Source organism: Hyperolius riggenbachi, chromosome 10 (assembly GCF_040937935.1).
Source record: "Hyperolius riggenbachi isolate aHypRig1 chromosome 10, aHypRig1.pri, whole genome shotgun sequence".
In the NCBI taxonomy this organism is placed as follows: Eukaryota; Metazoa; Chordata; class Amphibia; order Anura; family Hyperoliidae; genus Hyperolius; species Hyperolius riggenbachi.
Window position 1 is genome coordinate 250,712,183 of NC_090655.1, and position 18,642 is coordinate 250,730,824.

At 44.2% G+C, this 18,642-nt stretch overlaps 2 protein-coding genes across 2 annotated transcripts in view; one reads left to right on the forward strand and one right to left on the reverse strand.

Moving 5' to 3' along the window:
* LOC137535252 (zinc finger protein 585A-like) overlaps positions 1-18,642 on the forward strand; it is a 201,856-nt gene that overhangs the window by 72,975 nt on the left and 110,239 nt on the right. The gene's annotated exons all lie outside the window — the stretch shown is intronic.
* LOC137537091 (zinc finger protein 239-like) overlaps positions 1-18,642 on the reverse strand; it is a 53,351-nt gene that overhangs the window by 10,986 nt on the left and 23,723 nt on the right. Inside the window, exon 2 of the mRNA XM_068259232.1 lies at positions 2,592-3,320. Coding sequence (XP_068115333.1) covers positions 2,592-3,320 — 729 coding nt within the window. The remainder of the gene's footprint in view (positions 1-2,591; positions 3,321-18,642) is intronic.

Here is an 18,642-nt window from a genome sequence, read left to right on the forward strand (position 1 = left end):
TCGTCTGGCTACCATCCCCAGACCAATGGGCAGACAGAGAGAATCAACCAATCCCTTGAACAATTCTTGAGATGTTACGTGGCGGAGGCGCAACATCTGTGGGTGAAATTCTTGCCATTTGCTGAATTCGCTCACAATAATCTCAGGAACACATCTTCCGGGTATTCTCCATTTCAGGTCGTTTATGGTAGATCACCCAAATTCTCGTCGCTTCCAGTCAGGGAGTCACCTCTTCCGGCTCTCTAGGAGTGGCAAGGAGCCTTCAAGAAAATTTGGGAGAATGTCAGGTACAATCTGAATAAGGCCTTTAAGATCCAGAAAAAGTATGCGGACAAAAGACGTTCCATTGAATGGAACTTTGTTCCGGGGGATTTTGTTTGGGTATCCACCAAACATATCTCTCTCAGACAGCCATCGGCAAAACTGGGTCCCCGGTTTATTGGGCCTTTCCCTGTGGAAAGAAAGATTAATGATGTGACATACAGGGTGAAACTACCTGCCAGTCTGAGATGTGGCAGGACATACCATGTCTCCCTATTGAAACCTGCTGTTAGGGTAGACTCGGCTCCCCCTTCTCCTGTGGTGGTCGATGGGGAACTGGAGTATGAGGTTCAGGATATCCTGGATTCTCGCATTGTACGCAATAAAGTTCAGTATCTGGTACACTGGAAGGGGTATGGACCAGAGGAAAGATTATGGGTTCCCCTTCGAGATCTGCATGCCAAAGAGATAAGAAAGAAGTTTCATGAGTCACATCCCGGGAAGCCTGGAGAGGCATGTCCGGAGGCCACGCCTGAAAGGGGGGGTACTGTAATAAGACGGCGGCCTGACCGCATTCAGCAAGCGGAACGCGGAGGTTTGGCCGCGTCCGCATCAGCGGCACCATCCACCACATGGTCGCATGCGGAACGCGGAGAAACATCCGCATCGGCGTTGCGATTCACCGTTCGGTCACAGGCCTCTCGGCGTACTTTACGTCGAGGCTGTGGTCCGGTTCTTCCCTCACAGGCCTCAGGGCCTGCCACACACCAACGCTATCCTCAATCCAGTCTGGACCCCGTAGGGGCTGCGCGCGTGTGCAATAAAGCCTTTTATACTCTTAGAAGGAGAGTCAGCTGACCAGCTGGTCAGCTGACCTCAGTAAGGTCCTTGAGCTGTGCTGCAAGGTCCTTGAACTGTGTTGTGATTGGCTGGGCGGGCTGGTTGAGCCCAGCACAGTATAAAAGCAGGCATTCTGTCAGTTGCAAGTTGTCTGCAGTAAGCGTTACTTTGTGATAGCCCTCAGACCTTAGCTAGATCCGAGAGAGACAGTCCTAGCTGGAGCAAGGCTCCTGTCTCTCATCAGTCAGTCTTTGTTGTTTTCCTGATTATTGTATATTTGTATGTAACCTGATCTCTGTTATAGTCAGCCAGTCAGTTGATCTAATAGTCAGCCAGATAGTGATCTGACAGTCAGTACCATCGTGGGCCAAGTGCGGCTTGCCGTAACTAGCCCACAACAGTCAGATTTGTTATTTTCCTGATCTGCGACATATATTGGTTTTGCCAATATATTCGCAAGCACTATTGTTATCTGTGCCATTTTCTGATCTCCCGTTGCCGAACCTCTGCTTGTCTATTTCACTACGAGTTCGGCTTTCTGACTTTGTACCTCCGCCTATCTGATGTCCGTTACTGACCTTGGCTAGATTTCTGACTTTGCCCCCTTTAGTGGTTCTCCCACTAAAGGGTTTATTCTGCTGAATCCCTCCTTGCGGAGGTCTCAGTGGTTCCCCAGTATATCATTGCTGCTGGGGAACGCGATTCTAGCGTTACGTCATCTAGTCGCAGAATCGCACACACTGCGTTTCTCTTTTAGAGGTACCCAGTCCTCTTAAAGATATCAGTGTGGTGGGTTTTCCACTGTTGTTATACCCGGTATCCAGAGTTACAAATAAATATCCGCATTATTGGCGATTCCGCAGATCGCCACATAATCGGATATATCAGCATTATTGGTGATACTGCGGATCACCAACAATCTGAATACTCTGAGTGTGCACCAAACACCACACATTGTTACACCAGCACTACAGTAGAAAATATGAGGCTGAAGATGGTGTCAATAGAGGCGGTAACAAGGGTGGAGCATGGATTTGGTTTGCAGAGTTAGCTGCATATGTCACCGTCCACTTCATCTCTATTAAGTTTTCTGCACAAGAGAGGGGAGCTTGTGTCTATTACTATGCTGGCACAGCTTGCAGTAGAATCATGTTTGACAGGAAGTGGAATTTCAAGACCCGACGTTTTGAACAGGAAGCCAGCCAGGGCAGGGGCCATAACTATACAAACCGGTGCACAGCTGCAGGCAAGTATACGGTTTATGAGTTTGACAAATCAATGACAAAAGTAATGTGTATGACACTCAACAACAGGTGCTTCAATATTTTAACAATTTTGGATTTAGTTAGACTGATTATTTTGATTAAACTGGAATCTCTTTTTCCTGGTCAGCTGTTTATAGTCTAGTGTCATATCCCCCCGATAAGCAAGTCTACTCATGTCCAATCTGCTCATAATAAATCTCATATTGACTCATTTATGTTACCCACCTGCGCAGATATTCAGAAAATATTCATCCTCTTTAACAGTCCTCCTCATGTCACCCTCCTCCATAGACTGCTGATCACTCCTCACATACATCTCTTCTTCCTCCTCTTTACTTGTCCCTATCATGTCACCCTCCTCCATAGACTGCTGATCACCCCTCATGTATGTCTCCTCTTCTTCCTTTTTATATGTGCCCATCATGTCACCCTCCTCCATAGACTGCTGATCACATGTCACATATGTCTCTTCTTCTTCCTCTTTAATTGTCCTCATCATGTCACCCTCCTCCATAGACTGCTCATCAATCCTCTCATATGTCTCATTATCTTCCTCTTTAATTGTCCTCATTATGACACCCTCCTCTGTAGACTGCTGATCACTCCTCACATTTGTCTCTTCTTCTTTCTCTTTAATTGTCCTCATCATGTCACCCTCCTCCACAGTCTGCTGATCACCCCTCACATATGTGTCTTCTTCCTCTTTACTTGTCCTCATCATGTCACCCTCCTCTCTAGACTGCTGATCACTCCTCACATACGTCTTTTCTTCCTCCTCTTTACTTGTCCTCATCATGTCACCCTCCTCCATAGATTGCTGATCACTCCTCACATACGTCTCTTCTTCCTCCTCTTTACTTGTCCTCATCATGTCAACCTCCTCTCTACACTGCTGATCGCTCCTCACATATGTCTCTTCTTCTCTCTCTGCTGGGTTTCTGTTACTGGATCCATCTGTAGGAAAAACACACAAGTGACTGAATACATTGTCTCTTTTTCGTCTCTAATCACAAAACTTTTCATAAAGGTCTTATTTATCCCTTAATTGATAAAAATAAACTTTTGGCACATTTGCAAGTAAAATAATCACTCAAAGTTGTCCCTGATTAAAATGTAACACAGATAAGGAGAAAACAGGTAAAAAAGGTGGAGTCCCGGTGATGTGAGGGGTGGCTGATTCTCCATTATGATGTCCTTGTAGAGGTTGTGTTGTCCTTCTAATGTCACTCCTATATAAAGAAAGAGTTAGTCACATCCTGACACCTTATAGGAACTTGACAAACACAAGAATACAGTCAAAACCCAGACACGCCCTTTGCTGTTACTGGACAATGTCCCATAATTCCCAGCACTGCTCACTTCTCCCCTCAACAGCTCAAGGCTATTATTGCTGGTCACTAGAACATTTGTATTGCTTCTGAGATGTCAGGGAATGAGGTGGGGTCTGTGATGTGAAATGGACCATGGAGACAGTTTCTGGGAGTGAATAGCCGACTAGATGTCTTGTTCATTACTTCACAATCCTTTCTACAAATCTCATTCCCACAATCCTCCTCTTTATCTATTTAGCGATTTGACTAATTGACTAGTGTGACACGATTAGGAAAATTAAAAAGGAAGAAGAAGAAACGTATGTGAAGAGTGATCAGCAGTCTATGGAGGAGGGTGGCATGATGGAGACAAATAAAGAGGAAGAAGAGGAGACGTATGTGAGGAGTGATCAGCAGTCTATGGAGGGTGACATGATGAGGACAAGTAAAGAGGAAGAAGAGACATATGTGAGGGGTGATCAGCAGTCTGTGGAGAAGGGTGACATGAGCAGGACAAGTAAAGAGGAAGAAGAAGAGACATATGTGAGGAGTGATTGGCTGACTGTGGAGGAGGGTGTCATAAGCAGGACAGTTAAAGAGGATGAATATTTTCTGAATATCTGCACAGGTGGGTAACATAAATGAGTCACTATGAGATTTGTTATTAGCAGATTGGACATGAATAGACTTGTTCAAATATTAAAGCACCTGTTGTTGAGTGCGAGTCGTACACATTACTTTTATGATGTGTTAAAGCCTCCATGTGTTAAAACCAGGGCTTTGGAGTCGGAGTCGTGGAGTCGGGGCTATTTTGGGTGCCCGGAGTCAGAGTCGGGAAAAAATGCACCGACGCCTATTCCTAATGAATTTAAACTGTAATTAAAATAGAAAATATGATAAAATGTTCTATTTCTCAGATAATAGTCATCATAAATAATTAATATATACAGTAATAGCTGTGCTTAGTCCACAAAAATGAAATAAACAAATCAAAATTAGTTACTTGTGCTGCTTCAATAAAGCAGTCCCCGTATTTTTAAAGTCAGATATACACATCTGATTGTGACTGTATATATCAGGGGTGCCCACACTTTTTCGGCTCGCGAGCTACTTTAAAATTCGCCGAGGCCAGGAGATCTACCGATGTTTCAAATGCACAAATGCACCCCCCCCCCCCCAGAAATGTAGTTAGGTATAGGTCCCTTCAGTATAGATTAGCTGGGTATAGGGCCCTTCAGTATAGGTTAGCCGGGTATAGGTCCCTTCAGTATAGGTTAGCTGGGTATAGGTCCAGTATAGGTTAGCTGGGTATAGGTCCAGTATAGGTTAGCTGGGTATAGGTCCAGTATAGGTTAGCTGGGTATAGGTCCCTTCAGTATATGTTAGCTGGGTATAGGTCCCTTCAGTATAGGTTAGCTGGGTATAGTCCCTTCAGTATAGGTTAGCTGGGTATAAGCCCCTTCAGTATAGGTTAGCTGGGTATATGTCCCTTCAGTATAGGTTACCTGGGTATAGGTCCTTTCAGTATAGGTTACCTGGGTATAGGTCCTTTCAGTATAGGTTAGCTGGGTAAGAGTCCCTTCAGTATAGGTTACCTGGGTATAGGGCCCTTCAGTATAGGTTAGCCGGGTATAGGGCCCTTCAGTATAGGTTAGCCGGGTATAGATCCCTTCAGTATAGGTTAGCTGGGTATAGGTCCCTTCAGTATAGGTTAGCTGGGTATAGGTCCCTTCAGTATAGGTTAGCTGGTTATAAGTCCCTTCAGTATAGGTTAGCTGGTTATAAGTCCCTTCAGTATAGGTTAGCTGGGTATAGGTCCTTTCAGTATAGGTTAGCTGAGTATAGGTCCTTTCAGTATAGGTTAGCTGGGTATAGGTCCCTTCAGTATAGGTTAGCTGGTTATAAGTCCCTTCAGTATAGGTTAGCTGGGTATAGGTCCCTTCAGTATAGGTTAGCTGGGTATAGGTCCGTTCAGTATAGGTTAGCTGGGTATAGGTCCCTTCAGTATAGGTTAGCTGGGTATAGGTCCCTTCAGTATAGGTTAGCTGGGTATAGGTCCCTTCAGAATAGGTTAGCTGGGTATAGGTCCCTTCAGTATAGGTTAGCTGGGTATAGGTCCCTTCAGTATAGGTTAGCTGGGTATAGGTCCCTTCAGTATAGGTTAGCTGGGTATAGGTCCCTTCAGTATAGGTTAGCTGGGTATAGGTTAGCTGGGTATAGGTCCCTTCGGTATAGGTTACCTGGGTATAGGTCCCTTCAGTATAGGTTAGCTGGGTATAGGTCCCTTCAGTATAGGTTAGCTGGGTATAGGTCCCTTCAGTATAGGTTAGCTGGGTATAGGTCCCTTCAGTATAAGTTAGCTGGGTATAGGTCCCTTCAGTATAGGTTAGCTGGGTATAGGTCCCTTCAGTATAGGTTAGCTGGGTATAGGGCCGGTGTCTTCCCGCGGTGGCGTCCAGGTCTTCACTCCCTCAGCCGCGGCTGAGGGAGGCTCCGGTGGGCAGCATGAGTGGAGTCGGAACTCTGAAGTTTTCCGCCTCTCCTCCCCTGATTGGCTGCGCGCCTCTCCTCCCCTGATTGGCTGCGCACCTCTCCTCCCCTGATTGGCCATGTGCCTCTCCTCCCCTGATTGGCCATGTGCCTCTCCTCCCCTGATTGGCCAGGCTCTCTCCTCCTTTACGATCAGCGGCCAGCAGCAGAAACTGCGTTCTACAGCTGCTGGCTGCTAAATTCAATGGGACGCGGCCAAGGGACCGCGATCTACTGATCAGGCGGTCGCGATCTACCGGTAGATCGCGATCGACCTATTGGGCACCCCTGGTATATATGATGTGTACACAGTAATCTCTTATATATACGAAATAACATCTATGCTGTAAGTATAAAGCCTGATGTGTAGCCGTGTCACTAATAGAGATGGTCGATGAGATGGAAATAATTCTGCATTGATTCTGATTTATGCAAATGTACGCACTCTCTCTGCTCATGAAATCAAATAATTTGATATGTTGTTAAAATTTGGTTTGGTGACTACGAATTAAATGGTACCTGATAAGGATGAAAAGAAAAGTTTTATACATACCTGGGGCTTCTTCCAGCCCCCTTCAGGCTAATCAGTCCCTCGCTGTCCACCTCCACCACCGTGATCTTCTGCTATGAGTCCCGGTAATTCAGCCAGTCAGCGCAGTCCGGCCGCATGCCGCTTCCACAGCCAGGAGCGTTTTGCACCTGCGCAACAGTGCTGTGCAGGTGTAGTACGCTCTCGGCGGCAGAGTGTGTGCATGCGCACTACGCCAGACTGGCTCAAGTACCTGGACTCATAGCAGAAGATCCAGGTGGCGGAGGAGGACAGCGAGGGACTGATTAACCTGAAGGGGGCTGGAGGAAGCCCCAGGTATGTATAAAACTTTAATTTCATCTGTCTCAGGTTTACTTTGTTGCACAGTAGTACTATACTCTACATATGCACTCTCCACTGAGCTGCAGGGAATCCACTGAGAATGTTGTGCACATTGAACACAGAGGTGTTGTCTATCACCCATAAACCTGGTTCAGATTGTGCATGAAGAATGTGTAATAGAGGAAAAATCTCCTTATTCCCCGGCAGAGTACCTGCACATCACTCTTACATGTACCCACAGTTACATTGCCTAGGGCCTGATAGATGTTCTTTGTTCCGGTCTGTACCTTTTACAAGTACTCTTACCAAGGACTAGTTTTAGTCTATGACTAAAGGGAATAAATATGGCAGTCTCCATATCCTTCTCACTTCAGTTGTCTTTTAAAATTCCTAAGCATTGGCAGTTAAGAGACGAATTTCATGTTACATACTTTCAATCCACAAGATTGTAATATGCAAATTAGAGGAGTCGGAGTCCAGGAGTCGGTGGAATCCCAAACTGAAGAGTCGGAGTCAGAGGATTTTTGTACCGACTCCACAGCCCTGGTTAAAACTTCCATGTGATTACCTCCATGTGTTAAAACACACGTGGTTTCAGGGCAGGAGGTGAACAGCTACAAATGACAAAGGAGACGTCCTCGTACTGATCTGCTTGTTTTTGGAGGAATTTTGTAAGTACTACTACCTGTTTTACACTATGTTGAGTGCTTTTAGTTTGTAGACTCATACTGGGCCAAATACTGTATCAGGACAAGCCTTATGCAGAGTGGGGAGCTTTGTGTTATGTGGTGTTAGCTGCCTGTAACTGTGAGGCAGCCAAGCAGCCAGGTGAGTGTATTTCCTGTAGGTGGGGAATGCACTCTCTCTGGTCCAGTGTTACCTTCTAAATATACACTGCGTTTATCTACCCGGGCCCCTGGTGGCGGTATTTATGAGCAGTCTGCACCATTATGTGTCCTTTTTCTTTATTTTGAAGTTATGTCTGATGTTGTGGGGTCTATGAATACAAGACCAGTATTCAGGTGTTGCAGTGGAACGGCACTTAAAGGGAACCTAAACTAAAAAGGATATTGATTTTTCCTTTTTAAATAATACCAGTTGCCTGACTCCCCCTGTTGATCCTATGCCTCTAATACTTTTAGCCACAGCCCCTCAACAAGTATGCAGATCAGGTGCTCTGGCTGAAGTCAGACTAGATTAGCTGCATGCTTGTTTCAGGTGTGTGATTCAGACACTACTGCAGCCAAAGAGATAAGCAGGACTGCCAAGCAACTGGTATTGTTTAAAAGGAAACATCCATATCTCTCTCAGTTAAAGTTCCCTTTAAGGACTGCCCAAATAGGGCCTTTTTTACTGGATGTTTATTTGGGAAGCACACTTTGGTTTGCAATTGTTTAAATGTATAATAATAATCTTATGTGAGGGCATTAAGTGTAAGCTTTCCTGGTGCAGAGACTGATGTGGCTGCAGTTCTTTTGTTTACCACTGTTACGTATAACACTGCTATATCATATAAATCCATGTGTCTGTTAGCCTACATGTGTGTAGTGACAGCTGCTGGTAATGGAGTAAGTGCTGAGGGTGATAATAAACAATAAAGAATAATAACAATATTACCTCCAGTGCTGCCAGTCCCAACAATGTCTCCTCTCTACTTCCCCCCACCTCATCTCTAACCCCAAACTTCCTGTCTCTCGCCCCACCTTTTATTATCTGCGCGTTCCACCACTTTCTGTATGTGCGTTCCAATCAGTATGAAGCGCTCTCGCCATCTGGTGGAGAATGTGGGAACTGTATCCCTCATTCCACCACCTCATGCTATATGTTCCCCCAATTACTGTATATGCTATTACCAATTCCATTATTTATTTACCCTTAAATGGAATCTAAAGTAAAAATAAACGTATGATATAATGAGTTGTATGTGTAGTACAGCTAAGAAATAGAATGCTACTAGCACAGATATGAGTCTCATATTGTTTCCAGTACAGGAAGAGTTAAGAAACTTCAGTTGTTATCTATGGAAAAGAGCTTCTCTGAGCTCTGTGACCAAACTTTGGTTGCAGACAGCACTGTCTTCTGAAGCACTTATCCTAACTGTCTCTCACTGTTCCTTGTTTATTTAATGTTTTACTGCAGAGCAGAGTTCAATGAGTCTTTAGCCTGCTCTGTTTCATCATTTAAAATGCTGAGTGTAGTGTGTAAACTGCATTTATTAGAGAATGATGCAATGTGATTGAGTTATATAGGGCCACTATGGCAATCATCCTATGGCATATACCCATACATCGACATGGCAATAGTTTTTTCTTCTAATAACCAAATGTTTATTGAAAAATCCCATAAATATGGTACAAAACATTCTTTAGCAGTGGATAAAATAATGAAAAGCATAATAATAATAATCACACTTGAAAGTGAAAAATGCAGAATCATACAATATACATATAATGTCATGAAATGTAAAAAAAAATGTAGGAAATATTATCACGAAAGAGAGCAATCAACAGGAAAAAGGGAACGTATGCAGAGACTCCGTCGGCAATATAGCACTAATTAACATTCAGATTGGATCATAAGTTCAGGTTTGTTATCCAACAATCCCATATTTGAGCAAATTTGTTGGGAAAACATGGCAATCCACAGTACCCACTCTTGTCTTCAGCAACCAGGGGACTTCTAAAGTAAATAGACTTAGGGTGCCCACTAAAGATCCAAAGTCCCTCACTGTCCAATCTGATAGTTGTGATCGATCAGGAGGGAAATGGAAGGGAAAAGATAAGCAATTTCGATCAGACTAAAAGAATCGTTTTAAAATTCAGATCGATAAAATTATTGTTCTTGGCACAACTAACGGCTCCCAATCTGATTGATCAGGAGATTGTACTTAATGGGAAAATCCCAGATCTAAAGACAATGAGACATTGCACCAAAGCCACAAGTGTGAGGGAAAATAGTACAGATGTCAGTTGATAAAAGCCGTTGAGGACAGGAAAAGGGGTGGGGAGCCACGTGGCATTACAGGAAGGGATGGCGTAGAGACGCAGAGATGTACAGCAAGAGCATCAAGGAATCAGATTCTGTACCAACAGAAGATGCATGAGCGTGTCACGGGGGTCAATGGAGGACAGCGTGCAATAAAGAAATATTGCCTAAAACACCCTGTACCTGGTCACATATCTCTCTCCCATGCACAATTCCAGGACTTCACTAGGGCTGTCCACAGGCATATACCGCCCCCCCCACCCCCCCAATCCTCCTATGGCCTGTTTGCACCCCACATGTCTCACTCCCATGCACAACTGCAGGACTTCACCAGGGCTGCCCCCACTCTCTGGAACTCGCTACCACCAGCCATCAAACTCGCCCCCACCTTTAATACCTTCAAAGATCCCTCAAGACTCACCTTTTCATGCTTGCCTACCTACCTGCATGAGTATCATAATTCTGTTGAGCACCTTCTCAACAGACACACCTATTGTCTCTACCCCCACTCTTTAGATTGTAAGCCTCTGGCAGGGCCCTACCCCTTGCTTCCAGCTTGATTATGCAATCTTACTGTCCGTCACCCCTCTTGTGGACTAGAATGGTCACTATTTTGAACAAAGACACTGAACTACTGTTATCAAATTATTTGCATGATGTCGTTTTGTTGTAGAGTGACCAGACGTCCCGGATTGCCCGGGACGCGTCCCGGATTCGGGGTCCGCTGTCCCAGGCTTAATGAGGTCCCGGGAAACGTCCCGCTTTCAGCAGCGGGACGTCCCAGCCTCGGGACTCTGGCCACTCTATCTCATGAACTGGCAGCGGCGTCTATAGACGCCGTGCCAGTTCATTGCCCGCAGCCCCGCTCCAGCCTCCTCTTCCGGTGTCTGTTCCAACACCGGCAGGCGAGCAGGGCTACGGCAAGATGGCTGCCGAAGCCCTGTACTGGAGACTATTTGTGTCTCCAGTACAGGGCTTCGGGCGCCATCTTGCCGTAGCCCTGTCAGCGCGGGAGACCAGAGCAGGAGGAACAAGACGGTCCTGGGACGGAGCAGCGCGCCAGAGGAGACTTCTGCCAGGTGAGTAAATGCTTGTTTTCCAGGTGAACTTTGCCCGCATTGCGTTTCTTGTCTGGTGAAATGTTTGCCCGCATTGCGTGTTTTGTCTGGTGAAATGTTTGCCCGCAGTGCGTTTCTTGTCTGGTGAAATGTTTGCCCGCAGTGCGTTTCTTTTCTGGTGAAATGTTTGCCCGCAGTGCGTTTCTTTTCTGGTGAAATGTTTGCCCGCAGTGCATTTCTTGTCTGGTGAAATGTTTGCCCGCAGTGCGTTTCTTGTCTGGTGAAATGTTTGCCTGCATTACGTTTCTTTTCTGGTGAAATGTTTGCCCACAGTGCGTTTCTTTTCTGGTGAAATGTTTGCCCGCAGTGCGTTTCTTTCCTGGTGAAATGTTTGCCCGCAGTGCGTTTCTTTTCTGGTGAAATGTTTACCCGCATTGCGTTTCTTTTCTGGTGAAATGTTTGCCCGCATTGCGTTTCTTTTCTGGGGAAATGTTTGCCCGCATTGCGTTTCTTGTCTGGTGAAATGTTTGCCCGCATTGCGTTTCTTGTCTGGTGAAATGTTTGCCCGCAGTGCGTTTCTTTTCTGGTGAAATGTTTGCCCGCAGTGCGTTTCTTTTCTGGTGAAATGTTTGCCCGCAGTGCGTTTCTTGTCTGGTGAAATGTTTGCCCGCATTGCGTTTATTTTGTACTGACATGTTGCCCGCATTGCGTTTATTTTGTACTGACATGTTTGCCCGCATTGTGTTTATTTTGTACTGACATGTTTGCCCGCATTGCATTTATTTTATACTGACATGTTTGCCCGCATTGCAGTTATTTTATACTGATATGTTGCCCGCATTGCGGTTATTTTGTGCTGACAAGTTGCCTATTGCATTTATTTTCTGGTGTCCGGGGTAACTGTTACTGCATTTATTATTTAATGGTCATAGATGGCTATGTTTGCTGCTTTGTGATTACGGTATACTATTAGCATCACACAGTTTCTGCACACCCATGATGCAAAGTCTCGTTTGTCCACATCATGGCGTAAACACTGACTTCTTATGCCTCGCTGTTACATCATTACATTAGCTCCGCCCATACAATGTCATGGCCACGCCCATTCTTGCGCGCACCGCAGCCCCCCCCGGTCTTCGCCACTGCGCGCTCCTCAGTCCTCCCCACTTTTCGCCGCAGAGCGCTACGCGCGCCGCCCCCCTCCCCGTCCCAGGTTGGACCCACAAAAATCTGGTCACTCTATTTGTTGTGAGTTCCTTTTATGTTCTACCTTGTATGTTAACCTATTTATCTATTGTGCAGTGCTGCGTAATACAGTATGTTGGGGCTTTATACATACAATAAATAATAATAACGGAGTGGATGCAACTTACATTTAACTGAGGAAACAAAACTCATCAATGTCACCAAAATACACCAACATAAATGATATAATAAAAGAATGTTTGTCACAGGTCCAGAGATGGTAATTATTTTGATTAGAAAGCCACTGACATGAGGACATAGGAAGCGGAACTTTAGCTCAGTGTCAGTATTGAAACCTCTAAGCTGGAATGTTTCATATTAAATGACAGAAACTTCGAGCCTACTGCTGCTCCATTGCTGCTGCTCTCGGCTCCATGTGCTGTATTATATTCTTGAAAGAGGTATGACACAAACGTCTTCAGCAGTTAGGAAAGTTTATAACAACTCTTTAACGATGGTGGAAGAAATTCCCTTCAAATGTCCACGTTTATCCAGGCGGGCCTTTGTGACATCAGCGACAAGTACAAAGTGAAAATGCCAGACCTTCAAACCGAGAGCAGAATCAGAAATCCGGGAAACCATAGTCACCCTATACATATCGGTAGCTAGAGAGTCAGAGGTGTAAACATCACATCCCTCTCTGTATAACAATCTGTCACCGCTGACATGGAAAACAAGGCTTGGCTCTCTGACTTGTCTGGTCAGGGGTGTAACTAGAAATCTCTGGGGCCCCCTTGCAACACCCCCAAGGAAGCAGGGAAAACAGGCGTTAGCTGCACTGTAGAAGTTCAGGCGCTTCCATAGCCATCTATATTAATATCAGTTACAGATGGTGTGTTGACCTATCATGAACTCACGAAACCAATGCAACTGATAATCCCCAGACAGGGGTGTATCCTTGCAGCCTTTTTGCACCCATGTGTGTCTTTTAGATTCTTTGGAACGTGCCTGCTCGGGGGGTGGTTATTGGAGTGGGAGGACCACGGGCATATGCTTGCAATTTTCCATTGTATTTGCATATGATTTCATTTATGTTTATATTCTGGTTTAGCACATACAGAATACAGAATTCTTTATTCGCCAAGTGCGACTAAAGAATTCTGTATTCTGTATTCATGTGCATTAATTTAGTATTTGAGGAGTACATTCTTTAGAATCAGAATCATTTTTATTCGCCAAGCACGACTGAATCATGCCCGGAATTAGATTTGGCATGCAGGACTTAGAAAAAGTATGGGATAGGGCACACAGTTAACAAACAAAGCAGAGTAGCACAACATATAAAATACATAATATACACATTAAACAGCAGCGTAGATATGATCTATGAGTAACAATGAAAACCCTAATGAGAAGGGAGTGGAGAGAGAGTTCAGGAGGATGACAGCCGAGGGGAAAAAACTGTTCTTGTGCCTTGAGGTCTTGTTGGAGATGGCCCGAAACCTCCGGCCTGTAGTCTACATGATTTCTATTAGGCATAGTCTTGCTGGTAACCCTGCTTTTTTTGTATGTTATTTACAATGCACCACGTTTACAATGCATGCACTTTATGCATGTCGCAGCCCTTAATTAGTATGACCAGACTTTCAGCACATTTGGCAATAGGGGTCATTGGAATGTGTTTACCGCTGGGACAAGGATCACTTGCAAGACAGGTTTCCCTGGTGACACAAGTGACCCTTTAGAAGCAATTATCACATTGTCACCATGAAAAGGAATGGGGCGATGCCCAAAGCCGCCTCCCCCCTTTCAGTCAAGTGAGCCCACTTGCGTCCCACTGTAGCAATGACACTGGGCACTTGGCCACATTGGGGTGACGCAAGGTTTTGCTCCTGCTGGCATGACCATTCACACGCCAGATCCTGCTCCGTCCTTAGCAGCGAAGACATGGTTGGTGAATGGGACCTGGCTGTGGCTGGTCCTCCTCCTGTCCCACCCCACTTCAGATTCCACAATAAGCAATTAGAGGATGAGACCTCCCTGGTCCTCCTCCTTGGTGATGCTGAGACTCTCTGGCCACACCCACTACCAGATCAGCGATTCCCATTGCAATTCAGCCGGACTACTCACTGGGTTGCAGTGACCAGTGCCCCTCATGACAGATCTGTTACTGTAGTGGATGAGTCTATGAAATTGAGGAGGAAGGGGGGGGGGGTTAAGATTTATTTGGGGTTTGATGCATCTGCCTTGTGCCTTGGCAAAGGGGACCCAATTGGCCCCAAAACAATCGTCTGTAAACTGTCAGATTTCTTTACATTTGTGTTTGATGGGACAATAAATTTACACTGTTCCTGCAATTACCCTGTGTGTGGACCCTTCCTTGCAATCTTTAAAGTGAACCTAAGGTGAAAATAAACGGATGAGATAAACAATTGTATTTATCGTATTGTTAAATACAAATTACTTTTTTTTTTTTTTTTTTTTTTTTTTTTTAGATATCCCAGTGCTGATTTATGCATGATACTCTGCATGAAATGCCCCTCAGGAGGAATCTATATAGGAGAAACAGGACAAAAACTGCGCACTTGCATAAACCATCACCGTTTTAAAATCAATGAGGGTAAAATGGACACACCAGTGGCCCAACACTTCTGTGAACCAGGACACAGCATGCAAGATCTGAAAGCAAATTCTTAACCTCTTGGGGATCACAGGCTTACACCCCCTGTGATAACGGGGGGGGGGGGGGGGGGGAAACATGAAAATGGCCGCTCGACTGAGTAACCAGGACATTTTTTACAATTCAGCACTCTGCAGCTTTAACAGTTTGCTGCACGCCCACACAACTTAGCACTGTGATACAAATGTTGTTATAATGATGTTGTATGAATGAATTTGTATCATGTATAGTTAATCTGTATTTTATAGTCTGATACTTTTCCAATAAGAAGTGATAGAATATTGAACTGGACAGTTCAAGCAGCAGAATGAGAACAGGAGATTTTAAAGCCCATCTCTCTCAGTATGAGTGAGCGGTAAAGGTTAAGGTATATCTGGAACTATAGACAGAGCCGCACAGTAGAGAGAAGCATTCTAAAGTTTCCATGACTTAGTAAATTACGTAATGGTCAATGTATATTTGGACTATGTGCTGAAGAATTGTATTTTGTGTGTGCCAGCATTATGGGCTGGCCATGGCTTGTTTTCAGAAGTCAGCACTATGAACTGTCTACCATAAAGGGTTCTACAGTTCTTTCAGTGCTAGTACAAAATGGTATATATGGCTGGAGAACACTGGCATTCAGTAGAGCTTCAGCCATGGGCAGACGTGTCGTGTGGAATCCAGATATCTCTGAATCCTGAGCTGAATACCAGGGGCTCTCCAGCCAGAGTGGGACACAGATGATGCAATTTCTGGTAAATGTATTAACTTTATGTATTTTTCTATTTCCATTAATTCACTATTTATTGTTAAGCCGTCCATGTATTTGCAATATGTATTAGCAATATTCTTTAAATAAATCAAAGCTTAGACTCAGTGAGCGGTATCTTGGTGATTAGGTAATATAAGCACACAAATGAATCTTGCCGCCTTTTCTGTTGGTGGCATCTGATTGCTGCTGCGATTTTTATTTTTGTTAATTTTGTTTTTTTTTTCATTAAAAATGTTTATTTTTTAATTATTTTTTCTCCCACATTCCCTCCAAGATCTAATCATAGTGATCACCTGTCATAGGCATCAGCCTATGAGAGGGATCAGTTTGTGAGCCACTCGAGGGGACCACTCAGTGGCAGAGCTGTCCCCAGTACAGCGCTGCACTAGATTGCAGCGCTGTAGAAAAGAAAAATGGCTTTTTCCCCTTAACAGCCAGGATCTCTGCTAGCAGGATGATCACAGAGCCCCACTCTTGTTTATTTACAGAAGTTAAAGCTAGAGTGAGCGCAAGCTCCCTTCTAATCTCGCGCATCGCGAGATCCCATGCCAGTGTGTGATGGAGGAACGAGGTTAACTCTGGTTAACTTCAAAAATGAACAATCAAGAAAAAGTACAAATTTATGAAATTTTCAAAACTTCAACAGAAGGTTTAAATTGTGGAATGGGTTTCATGACACCTTATTTAACATGACTGACTTGGCTTCATGATCATTGTTAGAATTTAAGTAGGCCTCAGTTACTTGGCCTGAGTTCAGGTAAAAGGCTTGTCCGCAGAGTATGTCTTTAACATAAATAGGGTGTCTTGTGATGCAGGCAGAGGCATCTCAGTGTCTGCTTGAATAAACAAGCAGATACTGAGAACATCGGAGAACATGTTCCTGAAAGAAGGTCACAGGCCTACACTGACCTCAGCATGTACACCACAGGAACAGTAAACATAGGCCATGTTTTCTAAATACCAAAATTCCTGTAAGTATGTCAAGAGCCTCATTAAATATTAATCGAGTAGGTGTGTATTATGACACCACGAGGGGGCTAAGCCAATAGTCGTGGCGAAGATGATGTCACATTTAACTCTTTCCTATCCGCTATTAAAGATGCGGGACGGGCGGACAGAGGGCATTCTCTCTCTGATTCCTGCTATGCTTCCTACTTTAATGCTGACTGGAACCTCTAAGTATTTCATTCCTTGCTGTAATCTGATATAATGTATGCTGTACATAGGTAGTCTAGAGTAACGTAGTCTAGAAAGAAGGTAACTGACTAACCCTCAGGAGGAGGGTTAGCCACGAGCTAAAACGCCAAGACCTTAAACATGAGGATCTGCTTTGCTAGGATATGATGAACTATATCTGTATATATGTTTCCTGAATGAATAACGTGAATACTGAAGAAGCCTGAGAAAGTCTATCTCCTGCTTGCTGTGATGAGTCGTAAAGGTGATTTATAACAGTTTATAACAATCTTTAGAAACCTGCTGGACTTCATATATACCTGCATGAGCTCACTGGCTCCAGCTTACTGATCACCTAACTGCTAAATAGCAACCAGCACAACTGCCATCTTTGGGTTTACTATTTACCTGCATCAGTGTTTTACAGCAGCTAACATCTGGAAATATGCCTGAACAAGGGGACTAGATCCCAGAAAGCTTGCATCATTTAACTTTATCAGTTAACCATTTTTACAAAACTTGTTTTTTTCTACCAACATAATTTTTTGGGCTAAGATGGTACAGAAATATTTTTGCTACTATCATCAAATCAACAACAAACACAAAATACACACAGTCATCTGATACACAGAGGATGAAAAATCCCATTCCTGGCAAAGTTAGCAAGACAAGAGAAACTTGTTTGCGTGGCATTTGTGAAAGTCTGACTTTTCCCACACTCTTAGCATGTTAAGGGGCAATCAGCTGAGTGCCTTCTCTGGTGTACGCTGAGGACTCCCTTCCGAGCAAAGCATTTCCCACACTCTGAACACAAAAAAGGCCTCTCGCCAGTGTGACATGTTTGGTGTAGCCGGAGGCTCTGCTTGTGAATAAAAGATTTCCCACACTCTGAACAAGAAAACGGATATTCCCCAGTGTGACACCTTAAAGAGAATCTGTACTCTAAAATTCTTACAATAAAAAGCATGTCATTCTATTCATTATGTTCCCCTGGGCCCCTCTGTGCTGTTTCTGCCTCTCCCTGCTGCAATCCTGGCTTGTAATTGCCATTTTTATCCAGTGTTTACAAACAAAAGACATAGCTGAGAGTAGCTCAGTGTGTGAGTCATACAGAGTGTGCAGGGGGCCTGGAGAGGATGTGTATAGCTTCTATCCAATCACAAGCAGCACAGCACATTCCAGCCTGACTGCCTCAGCCCGACAGAGGAGAGAAGATTAGATCATATAACAGCCACTGTGCAACTAGGAAAGGCTGCAGTAAAACAGAGCACATTAGAACAGGTATAGGAACTTATAGGATAAAAGAAATAAGGATGAAAATTTTGTTACAGAGTCTCTTTAAGTGACTTTGAAGGTACTGTTTCTGTTTAAATGATTTTCCACATTCTGAACAGAAAGCTTGCATAATTTAACTTTATCAGTTAACCACTTTTACAAAACTTTGTTTTTTCTACCAACATAATTTGTTTGGCTAACATGGTACAGAAATATTTTTGCTACTATCATCAAATCAACAACAAACACAAAATACACACAGTCATCTGATACACAGAGGATGAAAAATCCCATTCCTGGCAAAGTTAGCAAGACAAGAGAAACTTGTTTGCGTGGCATTTGTGAAAGTCTGACTTTCCCCACACTCTTAGCATGTTAAGGGGCAATCAGCTGAGTGCCTTCTCTGGTGTACGCTGAGGACTCCCTTCCGAGCAAAGCATTTCCCACACTCTG